Source organism: Rhinopithecus roxellana, chromosome 3 (assembly GCF_007565055.1).
Source record: "Rhinopithecus roxellana isolate Shanxi Qingling chromosome 3, ASM756505v1, whole genome shotgun sequence".
NCBI lineage: Eukaryota > Metazoa > Chordata > Mammalia > Primates > Cercopithecidae > Rhinopithecus > Rhinopithecus roxellana.
The window spans coordinates 130,796,408-130,818,293 of NC_044551.1; the positions used below are offsets into that span (position 1 = coordinate 130,796,408).

Here is a 21,886-nt window from a genome sequence, read left to right on the forward strand (position 1 = left end):
CTTTGATGAATTTAAGGAGAAGGAATTCATGGCTGTTTTGGATGATTATGTTACATCGTGCAGCAGGGATGGTGGAAAACAGGAAAGCAGAGTAATGAGCCAGATCACTACTTTCTATTTCTGTAAATGTAGATTACTAGAGAAATGTGAAGTATAGAACTCCCTTACGCATTACAGTCAACTTAGTTTTACCACAATGGCTGATTGATCTTCCAATAGTCATTGTTGCCTCAGACTGGACAAAAGAGCAGCCTTTCCTATACTTTTTCTTTAAGTCCTTCATTCCAGCCCATAGCCTAGCACAGGCTCACACCTCCCTGCCACTGTAGAAAGTGCCCTAAGTAGTGTTGCATGGGGTCTATTATCATGAAAACTGAGCTCAATCTAGAATAGACTGTGCTGTTCTTCTGTAAAGTTCGCAGGTACTTTCTCTTAGATCTCTGCATAAGGATATGCAAGTGACTAGACTTAATCCCAAAGTGTAAATTTATCTTGTTTCCTATTAAAGATAAATCATTGGTGAAAAATAATTTTAAATGGTGACAATTTGGAATAATTTCAAAAATTAAAAGATTATTTATACATGAGCATGTGGTGTGTATTTTGCCACATAACATATTTTATGTATTTCACTAGCAATTCCCTCTCCTCAAAACCACATAAACATCTAATTACTACTTTTTAAAATAACATATTTGTGTATGCTGTTTTATTCTAAATGTAAATCAGTAGTCTCTGGGTATAGAAAAAGTGATAATAATTGTAGTCATATAAATGTTTATGTTATTATACTATGTAATACATTGAGGTATCTCTGAAAGAATAATACATCATAAGACAGTTGTAAATGTTCATATATCTTTATCATGTAATTATTAAAAAATATAATGAAGTTTTTCTATTAATTTTTGTATGTAATCATTACATGAAAATGAACTAAATCAGACTGTAACCCCATATGTGTATTTAGTGTATATGTGTGTATGTATATATATATATATTCACATGTGTGTATCTACATGTGCATGTATATATGTGTATATATATTCACTTGTATGTATATGTATATGTATGGTGCTTGTGTATATGTATGGTGCTATTCTCTGTGGGTTTAGAGAGCATAGAAAGGAGATTGATGGGCTTCTTAATAGGGTTGTAGTTTCTTGGCCTTTTCAACCACTTTCTGGAACTTTCATAGGTTTAGAAAGCAGAAATTCATCTGGTGAATTCAGATCTACTCCCAGTTTATTGGATAACTTAATACACTGATAATATTTTAATAACAAAAATTGTCCCAAGAAAGTAAAGGAAGACAAAATTGCTTTTTATCTTAAAAGAATAAAGTATTATTGAAAATATATTTGGCTTATTCATTTAATGACTGTTCAAAATCTAAATATTTTCTATCACAGGCCCACAGATGTGACCCTTACTCTGAAAGATCCTCATTATCCGGACCATGATCTTGGAATCATTTTGCTCTCAGTCATCCTTACCCCTAAAGAAGGAGAGTCCAGGGATGTGGTAAGTTCCCCCACAGCCTAGTAGAAGCTCTTTCTTGCTCTCTCTTGTTCGAATGTTGTGAGCCTTTCTTTGGACCCAGAGGTAGTAATGAAGAGAAGCTGCCTATGAAAACATGCCCTGTTCTTTATTTCTGTGAGTACCTAGGTATTGCTCATTCATGCTTATTGTATCTTTTCAACTCTAATTTCCTGTTCCACCCTCCAGATCAGAACCTCTTGTTGTAAATAAGAAACAGATTTGAATTTTTATTTTAATTTTATTTCTCAATTTCAGATATGCTATATTACAGGCAAATATTAGTATTCATTTGGGGAATACATTTATTAGTGAATTGAATACTCGGAATTCCACGTTAAGGTATCCAGACCCTGCTGTTTTGACTGCATTGTCAGGTGTACCACAACAGAGAAAATGAGGTGAAATTATAACAGAGTTTCTGCTTTCTGGTATTTGTTTACTGAATGATAAGTGAGTACTTTTCATCTTCTTGATGGGCTTCCATATTGATATTACCCATTTTTCAGCACTAGCTGTCTGTACATCCTTGCACACCATGCTGCTATGAGAAACTGACAAGGGACACAGAGGAGCCAATTACTCCCCCACAGTTGAAGTGACATTAAAAAATATCATGCTTGACCCACATCAGTATGCTTGCTAGTGTACTTTCTGCCACAACTTGCCAGAGATAATTTATTAGACTCAATGTGCTTTCATGTGCCTGGGAACTACTCTAACTAGCTCTGACTATAACACATTTTAGTAGTAGACATAATTTTTTCAGGCAAGTCGAAATACTCTATTTCAGCAATGTATGTATTGCTGTCCTGAAATAATGCATGATTAAAGTTGGTTATAGATTGTCTGCTGGAAAGGTATTGTTGGCATTTTCCACTAGACTGTAGGTAAATATTGTGAATTACAACTTCAAATTTGGAAATACTTTAAACTCACTGAAAAATTCACCTTTTCAAGAATTATTTCTCTCCATCCTTTTTAGAAATGTAATGATGACCCATATGTTTATATATAATATTTGCTAAATCGGGTTAAGTATCTATACTTCATTCACTGAGGAAGAAATTTCTCTTTTTAAATAAGAATTACCAGATAGTAATACCTAGTGTGAGAACTTAGCTTGGTAAAATTATGTATGTATGTATGCACATGCATCCTTGTGCAGAGGGGTGGGTGAGAAACAATTTTTACAAAAAGTATTTAGAAATGAAAGCCCGTCATCTTAGAAGTCACTACTTTAGAAGATATTATTTCACCCAGCACAAGCCAAGAAGTATAACCTAGCTGGCTAATCCATACATAGGAATCAATTGTAAATGTTCATTTTGAGTTTTATTCAAATGATTCAATGATTCTAGTATTCACCAAGAACCTACTTTAAGCCAGTTCCTGTGCTGGACACTTAGGATACAATAGAACTTAGACTCAGTGGAGAACCCAGGAATCAATTAGTCACTGATAGGAACAACTGTTTTAAATGCTGTGAAAAAGAGGTACGACTGCTGAAAGAGCAAATATAGGAAAATTTTTACTAGCCATGGGTTAAGGATTCTCTAAGGAAGTCAAATAAGACCGGAAATATGAAGTGTAAAACAGGCCTTAATAAAGCAAAAACAAGAAAGAGAGGTGGTATTTAAAGCAGAGGAGACAACACACACAAAGGCCATGTGACAGGAGGAACCATGTTGCATTTCAAGAATTGAAAAACCACTGGAGTTTAGAGAAGGTGAAAGCAAAGACAGCGTGGGTGATCAGAGTGCATAACGACACTGGGGTGGAAGGACGATGCCCAGACTGTGTAGAACTCATTGACCATGTTAAGGTTTGGGTCTTTCCCCAAAAAACTGTGGGGAGCCATTGAAAGATCTGTGAATTGAAAGCAGTGGAATCGTATTTGCCTTTTGAAAATATCTCTGTGGCTGCATTGTAGAAAACATATTGAAGGGGTAAGAATGGATACCTGGTTACCAATTAGGAGGCCATGGCGAAGATCCAGATGAAAGATGATGGAACTTTGGATTGGGACTGTCAGAGGTAGAGATGGAGGGAAATTGGCAGGTTTACCTATAGGAGGTAAAAATCAACAAGACTTGATGATAGAATATTCTTGTGCTGGGGTTCTTTGTTATTTTAATGAAGGACAGCACTTCATAAATCAAGATACCTAAGTGTCTGAGATCCTGTGTATTACCAGACCATCTAAACTTGAAATATTCCTGGAGATTGGAATGATATAGCAGCGATTGTGGTGATTTGGGTGATGTGATAATGTATAGTCAACTGAATTTTTACATTAAAGGGATGTTTATTAAACACTCTAACATCAAACTGAGGGTTTGAGGGAGCAAGTTAATATCAGGAGACCTTACGATGAAGCTGCTGAGTTGTTCTAAATTACACAGAAATATATGTCAGCACAGGCAAAGTAGTTTCCAACATTATTTTTTCTTCAACAATCCTTCAAAAATCCCTCAATCTCCATGGTTGCTCAAATTTATTTTTTAAATGTAAAAATTATTTAAAAATATTACAGTGCCTGGGAGCTGATCATCAGTAAGTTATCAAACACAAATAAAGAAGAAAATAGGTGGGTGACATGAAAGTAGTTATATATCACAAAAAAGGTTTTCTTCATCTTCTTTTCCTCCTTTTCCTTTCTCTTCCTCATATCTCTTCAGCCACACTCACCCTTAACACAAAAAGTTCCTCCTGAAATCCTCATGCTATTTTCTTGGCTCAAATCCATTGGACTACCCCAGATTTTTTGGAAGAAATCTTTCCAAAGGTATTTTTCATCTCAAAAAGTTCTTTTGCATTCATTGCCTTACTTCATGCTCTCTTCTTTCAAAGTTCCAGAGAGCACTGCATTCACTCTGCTGCATTAAGAGAGAAATGGTGTCTTCTCTCCTTCTATCCTGTTATTGACTCTCTTATGGCTTCTTTCTTCATCAGAGAAGCAAGTGGCTCAACCAGGGCTTAGAAAAGACACAGTGATCAAGTCTGTTCAGAGCCAGCCTCTGGCTGGTGAACATCCTTGTACTTTCCGTCATGACCTCAGTCACCCCTGAGGAGGCAGAGAGAAAGGTAACCAGTGTGGTTATCCTGGCTCATCCTCATGGGTACAATCAATAGCTGAGGCATGGACTTGGTTGTATAGAAGCTAGCAGGGCCAGAGGAGGGGGAAGAAAGGAGGGAGGGGAGAAAGATTCCCCCACTGGAGATTCTACTGGGATTCAGTATCCTGGCTATTGGGATGTCCAAAATTTGAACCTGGTTTCTAAATATATGCTCTACGTTATGAAAATGCCCCAAAATACATATAAATTGGCTTTTCTTTTGTGTTTGTCCCACATTGCAGTTCTATAACTATTTTATTAAGCTCTCTAAAACTGATTCTTATATTTAGCAACACTGGTTATTAGGTTTTGAAACTCTTAATAAGAACCATTTGTAGGCATCTGTATAAAACAAAATACTTATTGATCATCTACTAAGCATTATAGTAGGCTTTATAACTCTCTCCTTCTTCTAAGTTTTCAGTGACTTGTGGCTATTTCTCTAATTAAATTGAAACTTCTGGTGAGAAATTTTAAGTGTCTCCAACAAGCAATGTATGTTCCCTCACTGTAACTTCTGTCCCAGCCATACAAATTCCTTCATGGTTCACCTTCTCTCAAGTCCAGGCTTTCTTCAGCGTTACCTGTGTACCTAAAATATGCCTATGTACAGTTCACCTTGCCTCCATCCTACATCCTATCACTCATACGAGGGGAATTATATATATATAATACATAAAGTCTTCCTTATGATGACTTCAAAAGACCAAGTGAGAGTATATGTTTTTTTTCTTACCTCAATATTCAAATCCCTGGGGTTGTCACAAACAATATCAACTCATGATTAAATAATGATTTAATTTTCTTTTGTAAGTTCTTAAAATTAGTATATTAATGATAATCTGCTTGAAATCAAGCCTTATTGCTCTTCCTACAGAATTCTAATGATTGACAATAAATTATAAACCCATCACTGTATTTTCTTCATTCTGTAACATGTCAAATATCAGCTTAATAATTTTTCTGGGCTACATTTGAAGTTTCTTGGTTAAAACTCAGAGATTCAATGTATCTTCTAGTTAAATTTTTAGATATCTAAAAGATATAACATACTGCAGCTGTAAAAATGGCATGCTGAACTTTCACAAATTATTCAGAAACAAATTTTATTTAGAGAAATTTAAGCTAAAAATGCAACAAACCAGAAATCAGTTACTGTATGCTTCACAATCCCCAGAAAATGAGAATTATGTAAGAAAGGAATAAAGGCAAATTTTGCATTGACCCTCACAGAGTAAAATTACAAGAGTTCTGTTCTCTTTGATTACTAGCTCAGAAATAATTTATTTCAGGCTTTTAGCACTGAAGATGTTAGTTCAAAAACCACATGTTTATTCGTATGCCTGTATTGATAAAACTTTGCTAAATATTTTATATGTATTAAAAATGGAGAATGAAAGAGATGTGTTTCAAGAGCCTTTTACAGATAAATCCGAACAATCAAATAGGAAATAGAACATTAATGTTAATAAAATGCTATGCCACGGTAGGAAGAAATGAATAACTGGAAGTACAGAGTCCTTAGCATTACAAAGTGGTAAGATTTCTAAAACAGTCATCTTGTGAGTTTTTTATGCACTGTTAATAGTAACAATACGTTCCATGAATTATGCAGTTGGGATGATTTCTCCTTGTGTGGATTGCCAGCTCTAGAAATCATAAAAGTGAAGAACGAGTTGAAAATCCTATCAGCCTACTGAATCTACTAAAGCCTCTAAAATATTCAATGTCTAATTGCAGCAATTTGTATTTCATAGGTGCCATATCAAAATCTTCTCCATTGAGGTCATGATTGAGTCTTTTAAAAAAATTCCCAGATGTGAACAGATATATATGTATATACATTTTAAGTCTCCAGCATTGTGTGTACAAGAAACCAAAACCTCCTTGGGGGGCATGCTGATGAGTTGCATGGCACAATTGTCATTTCTGTTTTGATTGCATGTCCTATTTTTGAACCTGTAAAAGTGTGTAGTGCATATATGTGTGTCCTATATATGGCAATTTGTCTGATAGTGTGTTTGAGTTCTTTCTGGCTCTTTTTCTAGCAGAGTTCAATCCACAGCTTTCTTCATTGGAGAATTTGTGAAATAAAAGTGAGTTAATTTGTGTTACACACTCTCTTAAATAACCTAGACCTACAAATTGCTTGCCTAAGGCTAAAAAATAGAAAATTCAAAGAAACATATGAATGACCTTAGTTGGCCTTTGATGAGTGAAAAAAAAAAAAAAAAACTTCTTTATCTTGGATTAGTTTTGATATTCTTCAGAATTATTACACAGCCAACATTTGAAGAAATATCTACCTACAAAAAGTTGAATATATGTATGCTTTATAAGATGTATGTTACTATTTTATCTAATTATTCTGTGATTTTTTATATGTACAGTAGTTATATAGTTGCCTAAAAAGTCACTTCAACAAAAGATAAAAATTAAAAAATGGATTGAGATTGTGGAGTCTTTTAAAAACAGTTACTTCTGCAGCTCTATCACAAGCCATATTTTTATGCTACTTCATTCCTTTTACTGGCTTCAAGGAAGTTGAGCTGCTAATGAAGAATTTGAATTGTACTATAATCATATCAGGTAATAATCCTTTCAAAAATTAATTCATATGTTTCTCAGCTGAAGTTAAGATCATAGAGCAAAAAATAAATCTTATTTTTCTATAATTTGCTTCATCTTCTATTTTTAGTAATCCCCAATCTTCCTTCTCTAACATGTCTCACAGATAGCAAAGAAAACATTATTAATAGTTTATCTATTAAATTAATTTTCTTTTTAACTTTTCTACTGTTTTATTGAACTGACCTTAACCCAACTACCTAAAAGAAAAAGGGACTTAGAAGTGAGATACTTAAACCCATTGCTTTGCTAGTAGATTTGGCTCAAGAGGCAGAAATGTTATAAAATGTAGGGTCATTTTGAGAGTCACTGGGTATAGTAATAGAACTTTAGATACTGAATTAGGAAAATAATGAATGGGTTCTCATAACTGCTAAATCTTTCCTATTTATACTTAGGGTAATCACTGACTTTTTTTTGTATCAGTTTCTCAATCTGAAAAAGAAAACCTTGCAGGCAGCCTGCTTATAAAGCTGATTTTGAGAGACAGGACAAATACTGGCCCTATATTTTGTTTTACTATAGAAGGTTAATTTTATGTGGTGCTTGTGAGTCAGGGGATGTGACTTTGTGGAATCCTTGTAATATTGACTAGTGTTGCCATGAGATTTCACTCTTTCTAACGTTCTATGGCCCTTTTACATAGCATAACATTTCTTATATAATGGAATTTTATATGATAAAATTCTCAGATGCTAGATAATGATGATAAATGACCATGAATTAGTAGATTGTACTTTTTATATATCTTCATTGTTCTTGATTGATTTGACTCAAAATATTGTCTCTAGGAGATACCATTCTTTGTCCATTGAAACTCTGCTTGGTGAGAAAGTTGAGCATTTATTATCCAACTCTTACGGGGCAGTTTTTGTAAATATAACGTACCACTTAAGTATTTGGTTTCCAGCTGCCTTTTGGTGATGATGGAGGAAGTGGTGGTGGTGGTGATGATGATGATGATGATACTGATGATAATAAATCATTTAACATCAAAAATAAAGATTTATTACATGTCCCCCTAGATGGCCACCTCTGTAACCCAATGCTGGGATTTGTTGCTTCAAAATGAATTGGACATTTAGTACTTTGAAAACATAAATTATTTCTATAATAGTATTTGATAACAGTGCTTTGCAGTTTCCTGACTTAAAAAAAAAAAAGGAGGGGTGATGAGGAATCATTGTAACCTTAGGAAAGCTATTATTATTTTATGTTTTGGTCAACTTTTAACGAAGACTGTATGTAGAGAAAATATGCCCTATACGACCACTCCCTACAGAAAAGAGGAACGTATAATTATCTTTGAAAATGTTATGCTAGTCTTAGTTTTTACCCTAGAATGTACACATTCATTCTTGTGGTTTAGGTTAAAGATTGCCCTCATCTTATATTAAAATCTTTCCATTTTTGTGTTATTCTAATCCATGAGTAGTTTCTGACATGGTTCTTTTTTATGGTGAATCCTCCTGAAAGAGATACAGTTCTTAAAGTTGCATTTCCCTGATATACAAATATGGCACAAGCACTTTAAGCTATATTCCTTGCCCTGAATATTTCCTATGCTCCACTTCATCTGCCTTAAAGATAATAGTAAAGCAAAGAGAGGGGAAAGAGGTTAATCAGGAAGCTTAATACTTCAGTGTTCATTGAGAAATTTTTTAAAGTGAAGAGAGGAAACAAAAAAAAAAAATCATTTATGATTTAGTTTATTCAAGAGATTAGTGATCTTGGGGATGCATTACAAAGCTCTAGAACCTTAATTAAAACTTTTGGCCATACATATTTCTTAGTATGACACAAACTAAGTAGTTTAAAGATATGCTTTCACTAAACTTTTTTTTTTTTTTTTTTTTTTTTGAGACGGAATCTTGCTGTGTCGCCCAGGCTGGAGTGCAGTGGCGCTATCTCGGCTCACTGCAAGCTCCGCCTCCCAGGTTCACGCCATTCTGCCTCAGCCTCCCTAGTAACTGGGACTACAGGCGCCCGCTACCACACTCCGCTAATTTTTTTGTATTTAAAGTAGAGACGGGGTTTCACTGTCTTAGCCAGGGTGGTCTGGATCTCCTGACCTCGTGATCCGCCCGCCTTGGCCTCCCACAGTGCTGGGATTACAGGCGTGAGCCACTGCACCAGGCCTCACTAAACATTTAGCAGGAAAATGTACTAGTAGCCATCACAGTATGCAGCATTTGTTTTCAATTGAAAGCATCTGTAGACCCTGATGTAGTTAAAGATGAACTGGAAGCAGAGACAATTCTACAGTGCCACCAAAGCAAAAGATTTTGAATGTGTTTGAAGAGAAAAGTTATTATATACCTGATCAAGTCATGTACACCCTCAACCTCCACCACCAAAAGGAGCCATTGGAAATTATGAGACTCCATGTGTTTTTTTCAGTCAGTAAAGGCATCCCAGTACTGGTCCCATTTTTTTTTTTTTTTTTTTTTTTTTTTTTTTTTTTTTTTTTTAACAAAGGAATAAATCAAATGAACTCTCACCAGAAAGACTGCTGGAATGTTAAAGTTGTTTCTCTAGTCGTGTGTGCGTGGAAAACAAGTTTTGTGTTGTACAATTGCTGCAGGCACTGTTTGCTGTTTCAAGGGCTAATGTTTCCGCTATAAAACAACTGGCTGCCCTCTTCTGTACTTGAGTGAAAAGATAATGAAAATGCTTTATTTTATTTACAGACAATGCTAATGAGGAAGAGTTGGAAAAGATCAAGTAAGGTAATTCTTAGCTTGTGATCTTTCAGCTTTTCTTGTTGAGAAGAATTATCATCTGCTTTCCCAGATCTCTCTCATCTCTTCAAAGTATGCTAACAGATTTCATACTATTCGATTGTTACTTTTCCCCATAAATTTAAGCAAACCATGTGATTTTTTTTAAATGGAAATCACACTGATCAATAGCTTCAAATCATTCTTTCACTATTTTTCTGGTCACTTCTCAACATCATTCTCAGCATCTGGTCTCAACTATATATGCAACAGGGTCTAGAAAATTGCTTCGTGCCAGGAATAAAATGATGAGGCTAGGGGAGGGACAACTCCAGACAGAAGAAAGATTTGCACAATTTATTTTATTTTGGGGGATCACAGAAAATTGAGTATGAGGCTTTCTAAACTCATAAATTCCTGTATCATTACATCTTTACAGTATACAATAAGAACCATTTTTCCCCATTGTCTCTTCTCACTTTAAGAAATAAAGTGAGAGGAGTTTATGGTTCCTGTAACTTACTAAGCCCCAGCTCTTTTGCAACTTGTAAGATATGCAAAATATAAACTAAGCGTTTAATTTGTTCAGTGGTGCTGCCACTCTTGGACACAGGTGTCAAGATGAAACAACTTTTATATGAATATACCTTGAAATAAATAAAAAAGATTTTACTTGTAAAAATCTTGTCTCCTCAAATTTCTACTTAGAGTCAGTATTCCTTTTTAATAGTGACTAATTTTTTTAGACCCTGGAACATGACAATCTTTTTCCTTCCATTCTGATTGAATCATGCTTTTACCTAAGCGTTTCTTTAATTTTGTCATTTTTATTACTGTGAATTAATATATATATCAAAATGTTTTTATATTTATGGTAATGACAATCTATTTGAACAAGTGTCTCTTACTGTACATTTTCTCCCTAATTCCTATGGCATTAATGATCAAAGAATAATTTGGCTCACAAAAAAGTCAGGACTCCCATTAAAATGGGAATAAAAATAAAAATAAAACTTTATTATTTTAATAAAATGAAAAACGCTTATTAAGGAAGGTTGCTGAATATTTCTAACTTAATGTTCACTGTGATTTTCACTAATCAAAATAAAGTTTCGAGATGTTTTGAAGAAATATTTGCACTGTTCATGTTTGTATTACTCTTTTTCCTTTGTAATTATAAAGTTACTGTTATATTAAAAGTGTATATATTTTTAAATTTGTATAATTGGATATATTTGTGTAAAAAACATGACAACCCATCAATATGTGACAATATTCTTTCAGATATATTTAACATGCTAGAGCAAGATATTATATAATATTTAGTATTAATTAATGGGAATAATCCATTTTATTGTATAAAAGGAAGAACAGAAATGAAGATTCTGCCAGGCACAGTGGCTCACACCTGTAATCCCAGCACTTTGGGAGGCCGAAGTGGGTAGATTACTTGAGGTCAGGAGTTCAAGACCAGCTTGGCCAACATGGTGAAACCCCGTCTCTACTAAGAATACAAAAATTAGCCAGGCGTGGTGGCATACGCCTGTAATCCCAGCTTCTAGGGAGGCTGAGGCAGGAGATGGCTTAAACCCCGGAGGCAGAGGTTGCAGTGAGCAGAGATCATGCCATTTCACTCCAGTCTGGGCAACAAAGTGAGGCTCTGTCTCAAAAAAAAAAAAAAAAAAAAAAAAAAAAAAATTATTCTTTAAAAATTAAATGTACATTTAAATGTAAATATAATTTTAAACATAAATTAAGTAAAAGTGTATCACATACTTTTGTTCCATATATAGAAAATTTAAAATGAATAATAAACATCTATCCTCTACTGTTTTTATATCTAAAATTCTTGGAGTTTATATTTATTATTAGCAATCCATTTATGTATTCAAATGGATACATTTTTCAAGCTTCTAACTGAAGATACAGAATTCCTATGTCTAACAGCACTCGTTTGAGTACTTGGCAGATTATATTTAGTACAGTGTTAACATAAGCTTTTGGGTTTTAGCCTAAGGGATTTTCAACTTTGAAAATTTAATGGGGATATTGAATACTAAGTGAAGTAAAATTGGTTAACTCATTTGATTTTTTTTTTTTCTGTGAGAACATACTGAACACCTGCTAATTCATTCAGATTTTTTACTGTGCCCTAAAACATTTGCCATATTCATCCATATTAGTGTTACAAGAGCACAATGTTAAATTCAAAATGGGGGGAAAGTTTAACATTTCAATTACTAGCTAGTCCACCTTCCTTCACACACTCTGCTACGTTGAAACTGCTCCCTGAATCTTTTCATCCAGTAAATTGTGCTTCCTGGGAAACTAAGGGGTAAGGGACTATACCGTGTAGTTTTAAAGGTTTTACTATGTTACTGTTTTATGAAAATGCATCATTTTCTAAATATTTCAATCTTCTTGTAAATTCTCGTCTGAGTACAGATTTTTCGTTTTTTATTTTTGGAAATAGGGTGTAATTTTATTTGCATTACATTTAAATATGGGTATTTCATATATAACTATGTTCAAATTCAAAGGTAAATTTTTCATAAAAACATAGATCATTTTCTTCCTCGGAATCTTGATTTACAGAATGAGGTCTCCCGCATCTTCATGGAAGGGCTTTGGCATGCAGCCTGTCTTTGAGTGTCAGTGGTGAATAGATAATCTAAGAAGTGTAAATTTTGTAGCAAAGACTTAAAGATAGCCAGTGTTGTTAGAGATTCTCTCCAGTATGGAGTTTTTCTTCCTTTGCTTAGTTTCTTTCAGAAGTGATGTAACTACAGAGGAAGAAAGGCTAAATTGACACAGTTGTTGTTCTTTTAAATACGCCTGTCTCCCCACTATACAATGTGAATCAGCTCATGGAATTTCCCATTCCTTAAGCATCTACTCGTCATTTTCATCATCTTGGCTTTCTGTAATGAAATTTCTTTGCCTATTTTTGTAACCATACTTCTGCTAATAATAGGCTCTTTCAATGGAAATCTTATTACTTGTGGCACTCACATAATGTGGGGTTGTGTTTAACTATTGAAATCAAAAGAAGAATCTCCAGCTTGAGGACAGGGAGATCCTAACTGCTGTTCGGACTAACTTATTATTTTTTTGGGGGGGGGGGGTGGGTAATTGTATTACCACTTAGCAATACATAGGAAAAAATGCATCTAAACTTACCTCTGAAAAACAAGAATGTATATAGTATGCATTATATTTGAATGGCATATAAACAAGTATATAGATATAAATTCTATAATATTTCCTCTTCTAGGGACAGAACCATCCTTTAAAAGACTCATTCTGGTTTTCCACAAGCACACTTTCTATTATGCACATTTTGAATTCTGCCCCACACTCAGCTGTTATAGAATTATGTTATTTTAAGAAGAAAGGGACTGATGTCGCCTTAAACTTGGGCAACAGAAGAATTATCCAGGTGAAAGAGTTACTCTTACGTTACAAAAATGTGTTTTAGCAGAGAAATGGTAGTGCTTTGGATTATTGCAATATTTTATTCTTTAGGAGAAACTTATCACTGATAATTTATTCTAAGGTTAAATTATTCATGAAGAAAGTTTCATGAACTCAAAAGAGATGATTTATATGTATTTTGTGAATACATTTTGTGGGGTGAAGCCAAAAATGGAAAAATGTAATGAAATAATTGGCTCTATCGAACAGTAAGCAATTATGATTTTACATTACATTGTGTGTGTGTGTGTGTGTGTGTATGTGTGTGTTTTAACCTAGAATAATGAATTTACCAATGGGTAAAGGTGAGATAATAATAAACTTATTATTTATTTCAATAAATTACCTCAATTATATGAGAAATATTATTGTGATGATATAAAAACATACACATTGCAATTCATATTCTTGACAATAACAGTTTAGAATTGTTTTTCTTTCAGAAAAGTTCATTCTTTGAATAATATAATACAGACTACTGTGATAGTGTCTGATTATCATATCTTCTGTTACTTGACAGCTTATATCTTTTTTAAATAATACATCTTTTTATAAAGATTTTATTATAACCACTTAGCATAATTTTAATGAACTATAAAACACTTTATTCATTGGTTGAATGAAGCAATTTTTAATAAGACTTTTGGCAAGGAGATCATTAATTTAAACTAGAGAACACTTTCAACTCCATAAGTCTGCAGGGCGTAGTAGTTAAACCTGACACCTTGGATGACACATTAAAAATGCATCAGCGAAAACTCTAAGTGCTTTAATTTAACTAACGGTGGAGAAATAGATTAACACATCTTCAAGTATCTCACACAGTCAGCTAGACATGATGGAAAAAAGTCATTATTTAGCAACTATCAAGTTCTTTCCACAAAATCTTTATATCCTGATAATAAATACGCAATTTTTTTAAAAAAGCAAAAATGAAAACTCTTGGTCATAGACTTTCTCAACTATGAGTGACCAAAATGGTTTTTCTTGGGTGCCATATTTCTAGTCACTGTGCATATGTCTTTGAAAAAAAAGTATATGCTCGGTGTTTTTGAAGTAAACATAAAATTATTTTAAAAGATTTTTACTTTGCCATTGTTTGTACTCCAAAATCTGTATTATTTGGAAATGCTATAAAATCAACCCATAAGCAAGACTTCTGAGATTCCAAAATGCAGCAATGAACAACTGGTAAATAGCAGTGAGTATTTTTATTATCAGAGAATACCTTTTGACCCCACCTGGTAACCAAGTCCTTAAATTTGTAGTAAGTTTACTTAAAACAGAGATAATATAATGTCAGTAGATACTTCATGAGCCCCACAAAATACATGGAGCTATAATTAAATTTTATGTTGAGATGGTTTTTCCTTGCTATTTTGGCAATACTTCCCCAAAGGCATAAAATAAATTTTTTTATATCTTGTAATTCATAGCTACAGGGATTTGCTGTGACAATGGCATTACATTTATTTGACTGCTCTTGTTGGCTTAATGTTGTGGATTCTTCTGGAGCACATCTGGATGAGTTGGTACAAAGTGAAAGGACAAAATGTAATCTCAGTGAAAGGGTGAATTCCACAGTGCTTGTGTTTCAAGTTTAGGATGTTTATTGTGTGGTCGCTGGGTGGCCTTCACATTGGTGGCATGTATTACCAAGTGAGTCGGCCAGTTTCTTAAGATCCTTCCTGGACCGATTAAAAGGGGAGAACTAATATAACTGGGTTCCAGGATAACAGAACTAAGGGCTGCTGTACAGATTACATGGCCTTTTAATTTAACAAGATAGATAGATGGAAGGATGAATGAACGGATGGATGGATAGACAGATGGACAGTTATTAAATTGAGTGAAACTGGGAGAGATTTGTTGGTCTTAAGGGACCCTAAATGTATACAGTGAAACAATTTATAATTTTGTCAGGATCCTGGCTCCAAAGCCCTGGTTAACGTAACAGTTGATAAGCTTAGTCAATATCGTGAGGCATCCTTATTGTTAGGATGGAAGCATCCAAGAGCCATGGCTTTGATGAACAGTGATTGCAATCTGACCAGGAAAGTTTATATAAATGATTTGTTTGTGTATTTATTTTTTAATCTCTTAAGTGGCCAAAATAGTATTGATAAAAGGAAATTGAGTTCCTTTGAAAGCATGCTTTTGTAATCAGGAATGCTAGCTGACTTGACTCTTACATTTGAATATCAGGCTTCACAATTTCAAATCAATTGTGAAGGTTTTGAGTTTTGAAGAATTGCCGAATTATAATAGTATGTGTTATGTTTAAAGCTCTGTACGTTAAGACTAATTTTAAAATATCACTTTTTATAAAAACTTGTTGACTAATCCTTATTCTAGCTGATAAAAAAGACTTTAAAGATTTCTGTGATTTATGAAGGCTGAAAAAAATCACATTATATGCATTTATTAGAAAAAATAAACCATCCTTTAGTTTTATTTCCCTGTGGAAAAAAATTTATTTTCTATATTTTTTAGTCTAAAATTTGGTTAATATTTAGGTTCATAATTAGATTTTTTATCTTTTAGGAGAAATTTTCTTAGTGTATGTTAGATTTTTAGAGGCAAAAACAGAAATAAATAAGATATTCCCAATGCATCTTACTACTTTTATAAATTAGAAATCTTAGTAGAAACAGCTTAACAATTCATCTTTCAAAATAACTTCAATAATTTCCCATTATCAATTGATATTTCTATTTTTTGTTCTGTTTCCCTTTGCTGGTACTTTATACTTTTAGCAATTTTAAAAAGTCACTTTGCCTCACTTAGTCTCTTATCTTGGTGAAGACTGAAGCGTAACTAAATATCTACAATTATGCTTTAAGATAAGTTTTCTCTGGAATTCATGAATAGTTTGTGCTATTTTTCTTGTTCTCTATAATACAATCACCACTTCTGTTTAGGGCTCATTTTGTAATGCCAGGTGTCTTATTATTGTTATTGTAATGATTATTAGACTCTAGTGAAAGGAAGGCTTTGGCTGGTCTGTTGTAAATGGCACAGGGGTCCACAAGAAAATTAAATTGCTTCCTCTGAAATAAAGGCCTAAATTTACATGAGAACATGGATTGTAAAATGAAATATAAATTTTAGCTGATGAATGACAGAAGTAATTAAACATGGCATGAAAAGCACAGCCTGGGGACTTCAGTGGATCTAAATGTGGCTAATATTTTTGTTTCTCAAATTTTAAAAGAGAAGCCTAAGTCCTAAATCTTGATCATCATAAATCCCACCTCACCTCCAAAATCTTAATTGCTAACACAAAATCATAGAACAATCAAGGAAGTTGCAAAAGTGCTTCCTCTTTATCACAGTGTCAACTATTGATACTTTCCCATAACTGTCATCAGTTTACTGAAACTTTATCATAACTGACACCTAGAGACAGAATGCAAAGTTTTAATGTTTATGGGAAGCATGTAATTTAGATATTCTATTTAAAAATGGATAGCTATTTTTTTATCTCCCAAAGTTGAATTGGTTTCCTTTATAAAAGTCTGAGGATTAAGTAATAAACTATTCTACTTGAATCCACTGTATTGCTTTTAGTCCAATAGCCAACTCTCTCAGTATTCATTTCTTTTTAAAATTATGGTCAGGGAACTTCAGTTAACTAAGTCACTTATTATATTTGTTAATTGTATTATAAAATTTGGATTTTTTTTTGTAAAAATTTAAACCAAATTTGACTAGGTGCGTGTTTATATATAAGATTTCTGCAGTCATTCTTTAAAAATGCTCTGAAGTTCTATGGTTAACACAATTGTTTTGTTAAAAGGAATAAATACCTGCTTTACTTTAGAATCTTAAAATATGTTTAAACAGTTAACTTTCTATAATAAACCATCAGACTCTAAAATATATTAATGAATAATTAAGAATAAAAAGGTAAGTGGACTCTTAAAAAATTACAGAAATAATCCTCTCTAAACTTTACTCACAAAAATTTTAACTTATTCAAGGGAAGAAAACTTACAGTTTTTAAATATCCCAAGTATCTTTAGGATATATAATTTTTGGTTTTTTTATTTGCTTTGATTTTATTTGTTTGGATTTATAATACTAATTAAGTATTCTCAAAAACGTCTCAAAATGTAGCTAAATATTTGTTTGTTTTTAGGAACTTTCAGAAAATGAAGTGGTTGGATCTTATTTCTCTGTGAAGTCTCTCTTTTGGAGGGTAATGTCTAAATCTTTTTTGTTAATATTCTTGATTTTTGGTTTTGGATAGCAATTTTGAAAGTTAAATGGCAATTAAGAGTTTCACTTTTTAAGATAGGCTTCCAGATAGATGTATTCATTTGCCTTCTTTATTATCTTCTAAGTCATCTAGGTAACTAACACTTTTATTTCTATACTTGTAAAAATTAAGAACTTCATAAATTGAACATATTTCTTTGAAGTCATTTTATGAAACTAAGTTTATTCCAAATTCTGAGAAGCTAGAGTCTCAGGGACTCTCTGGGAATATAATTGTGCCATCTAGAAGGTCCATGAGGGCTCTTTCTTTCCTCTCTTGTAAAATGAGATTAGAATTTTCTGCTCCATTTCCGTTTGAGAAAAATATTTACTTCTGTTACAGTGATCTATACTAGAATTCTGTCCTAGATATATACTAATCAGTGCTCTTTCTTTGAAAAGAAATCCTATAATTTAGAAAACAGCAACTCTTTTGATTTAAATAAAGACAAAATGATGATTCACAGATAACTTGTTTTAAATGTCATTTCAATTTAACTTACTCTTTGATGTTTAAGGCATAACAGCCTCATAATGACCATCCATTTCTTTCTCTGTTCTAATTCTGCATTATGCACAGCACGATTTATTACTAATGCACTTACTGCTTTCCTTTAAGAATGTTCCTCTTTCTTTGAAAATTCACACTTGGTATATGCTTAATGTAACAATAGATATTGCAATGAAAATGCTACACTCTTAGGGCCTGGCCATTTTCCTTTCTTGGCTCTCAAACTGTTCATGATTGAAAACTACGTTTGTTTTCTTTAGAACTTTAATATTTGCTGTAGGGTCTCTTAAGTAGACTGGCAGGTACCAGATTAAGTCATGTGTTGGTCAGTGAGCAAGTATAAGCTACATTTATTCATCCTTACCAGCTTGAATGCACGCACATTTTTTTTTTTTTTTGCAGCTTTTTATTGTTGTGAGTTTATTTTAGTAATTATACCCTCTTCATTTGCACTGTATGGCTGCCTTCATTGAAGTTACTCTGTACTTTGCTGAAATAATAATTCCTCTTATATGTTCATGCATTGTCCCGGAACACACAGAATTAGTGCTTTTCAATTGTTCCATGACTTTAAATGACGGCTTTATCCAAAAACTATTTCACTGGCCTGGCCCGTTGGCTTATACCTGTAAATCCCAGCACTTTGGGAGGCTGAGGCGGGTGGATCAACTGAGGTCAGGAGTTTGAGACCAGCCTGACCAACAGGGCAAAACCCCGTCTCTACTAAATAATTAGCCAGGCATAGTGGCGCATGCATGTAATCTCGGGAGGCTAAGGCAGGAGAATTGCTTGAACCCAGGAGGAGGAGGTTGTAGTGAGCTAAGATTGTGCCACTGCACGCCAGCCCGGGCAACAAGAGCAAACCTCTGTTTCAAAAAAAAAAAAAAAAAAGGAAATGGCACATTTCTTCAGAGTAGAATTTGGGGGTGCTCTGGGTTGAACTTGTTCTATGTGCAGCAAATGTGCACACTGGTCATTGTGAATGAAGATTTGTCACCAGGACCAACTTCATAATTAATAGTTTTTCAAGTGTTTCCCTTTCAAGTGGCGCTCTCAAGATCTTCTTTGCTACTTCCAAGTTTTCCACTTACCAGTACTTTCCATTTGGTTGTTTTCATCCTCAAATATTCTTTAATAACCTTTCTCAATCTCTTGAACTCTTTGATCCTAGAATAACAAATGTGCAACTTTAAAAATAAGCAAGCTTTCTTGTATCCAAGGCCTGGTGGTAATGTCTTCTCTCGGCCTATGACAATGAACAGTTGACAAATGACTTGGGTCATATAGGCAGAACCTTTAGGGGTCATCTGTTTTACCAATGAGGAAAGTAAGGCCCATCAAACTGATGTCATTGCCTTGAGATACCCAGATGGCATGATCAGAAACAATATTTCTCTCTCTCTCTGAATGCCATACAAATAAATATTTTGAAGAACTTTGAAGAGCAGTAGAGTCCCTCTTTGAGTTTATGATGAATAAAGATACTTCGTATAAATAAAGCTGTTCCTTAACCTGTTATTTTTGATTGACACCCTTTCAAATTCTTCTTGCATTATTTGACCCTTTTCTTCAGCAGCTGTGTTAGCCACCAATGGATGGATGTGTTTAAGAGCCATGAGACTGCTGTGTCTGATATGCCATTTACAAAATCAGAAAATCAGTGACCAAGCCTACTTTGTTTGAGTATTGTCTTCCATAGTCACATTCAAAGGTCACTCTGATAACTAATTGACCCCACTGCTCTTTACCCAGCAATATTGTTATTCTGATGAACTTTTAGAGGAGATGTATATGAAAGGAGGTTACCCAGGGACATTTTCAGATATGCAAAATATCTAAATAACTCAGATAAAATCTTGCATGAAGAGTATACATGTGCTTTGTGGGTTAAGCAGGATGTGATTTAAAAGAAATTCCTATCAAGATTTATACAGATCAATACATGTGTCCAAGAGATAGCAACTGATTTACACTGAGTGAAACTACATCCTAGTAAAAACTTGCTCATCTGGAACATCAGGGCTACTTGCTATATCTTAATTTTCCTGAGAGCAAAATAATGGAAAGAAAAGACTGTGTACAGGGATAGTCTAATTGTCCGAAAGCATAACATTTGTTATTCATCAAAACACTATCTTAGGATAAAAAATATTAAGCGGTGGATATGACAATTACCATGTTTCTCATGAAAACAATAAAAATTATGAGAATCAAGTTAAGTAAAAATTGTATTAAAGACTAACTTCTCACTTAAAGGTGGTAACTTAGTGCAGTGTTTTCAAATATCTAGCGTGCTTATGTTTCTTTTTAGTTATCTCCTTTGAGTAGACTTACAGACTCTGGTAAAAGAATTAATTGAACAAACCACCTTACAAGAACATTGCAGTGAATCAAAGAGAAATTTAAATATATTTTAAGTGGAAAAGCCTGGAACATGCCAAGATACTTCATATAAAAATCAAGAAAAAGATCACAATGGGCAAAGAAGAGTACATAGAAAAATACAAAGCAATTTAGAAGTTATGTCAGAGTACTGCCTTCTGGTCAGGTCAAGCAAAAGTGTGTGTGAAGGAAGATTGAAGGCTAAGGAGAAGAGTTACTGACTTTTTAAAACAAGAATGGAATCCTGTACTGAAGCACTTACATGCTGAACAACTCAACCATAGATAACATCCACCCAAGATGAGTTCAGGAATTATCTCCATTTTTAAGTATGATGTATTTATACTCAAAAATATGTGTAACTTTTAATTAACAGTCTCGAAAAAAAAACAAAACAAAAACAAAAACAAAAAAAAAAACAGGTCTCTGTAAGGCAAGCCCAAGACTATTATTCCTTTCCCATATTATTGCTAGAAATTTGTAGATTATTTCATCAAGCCCAAAAGATTACAATATATATGATGGTTTTCTATTTGTATGTATTTTCAAACAAATGTAGTAAAAGCTTTAAAACTTTTCTTTGGCCACGATTAAAGTTAGAGAGGATAGTTAAAACATCTTAAGTAAACATAAAGAACTTCCTGGCACCATAAATTGTATCAAGAAGCAATGGAAATATAAAAGAAAGTTTAAGGATTAAAAACCAGCAGAATTTCGCTAAGGATTATGGTGCCAGTAAATCATCTTCTAAGAAAAAAAGGATCAAAGCTTTATTATAAGATGAGACACTTCAGACTGGGCTGGACAAAGCACCGAGAGGGTTTTCTGTAAAAGCAATCCTACCTTGAGAGGATGGATGGATGGCAGAACAAATGCACTTGTTGGACTTCATCATCCAGGTGCAATTCACTCGAATAAACTCAGCAGGAAAAGGAAAAGATAGAACAGGCCTGTGCCTGGGATTGAGCTAATTGCTCCACACTCGTCTTTGCAGCACAAAACAGTCATTCTAGGCTGTCATTATCTCTTCTTTGTAGTGTCTCGGGGATCATTTGATTAAATAAAAGCACATGCACCCTGTGCTGAAAATAGAAGAAAGAGCTGATTCCCCACATGGCTTATTGTAAACACATAAGCAATGTCTTTCACTCCCTGTTTCAGTGTCTGGGTCTCATTTGGAAGGATTAGGTTGTACACAGGTAATAAAATCCAGGATAACAAAAGCCAAGGATTATTTGTACATATCAGGGAAG

General features: G+C 33.7%; 1 protein-coding gene across 3 annotated transcripts in view; it reads left to right on the plus strand.

Annotated features, from left to right (window-relative positions):
- Positions 1-21,886, plus strand: part of MCTP1 (multiple C2 and transmembrane domain containing 1) — a 606,741-nt gene that overhangs the window by 367,201 nt on the left and 217,654 nt on the right. For 2 of the 3 annotated variants that reach the window (XM_010380609.2, XM_010380611.2), the window contains exons 5-7: positions 1,413-1,524; positions 9,977-10,015; positions 17,622-17,681. In XM_010380609.2, coding sequence (XP_010378911.2) covers positions 1,413-1,524; positions 9,977-10,015; positions 17,622-17,681 — 211 coding nt within the window. The remainder of the gene's footprint in view (positions 1-1,412; positions 1,525-9,976; positions 10,016-17,621; positions 17,682-21,886) is intronic. The other variant, XM_030927232.1, reaches the window with a different exon arrangement.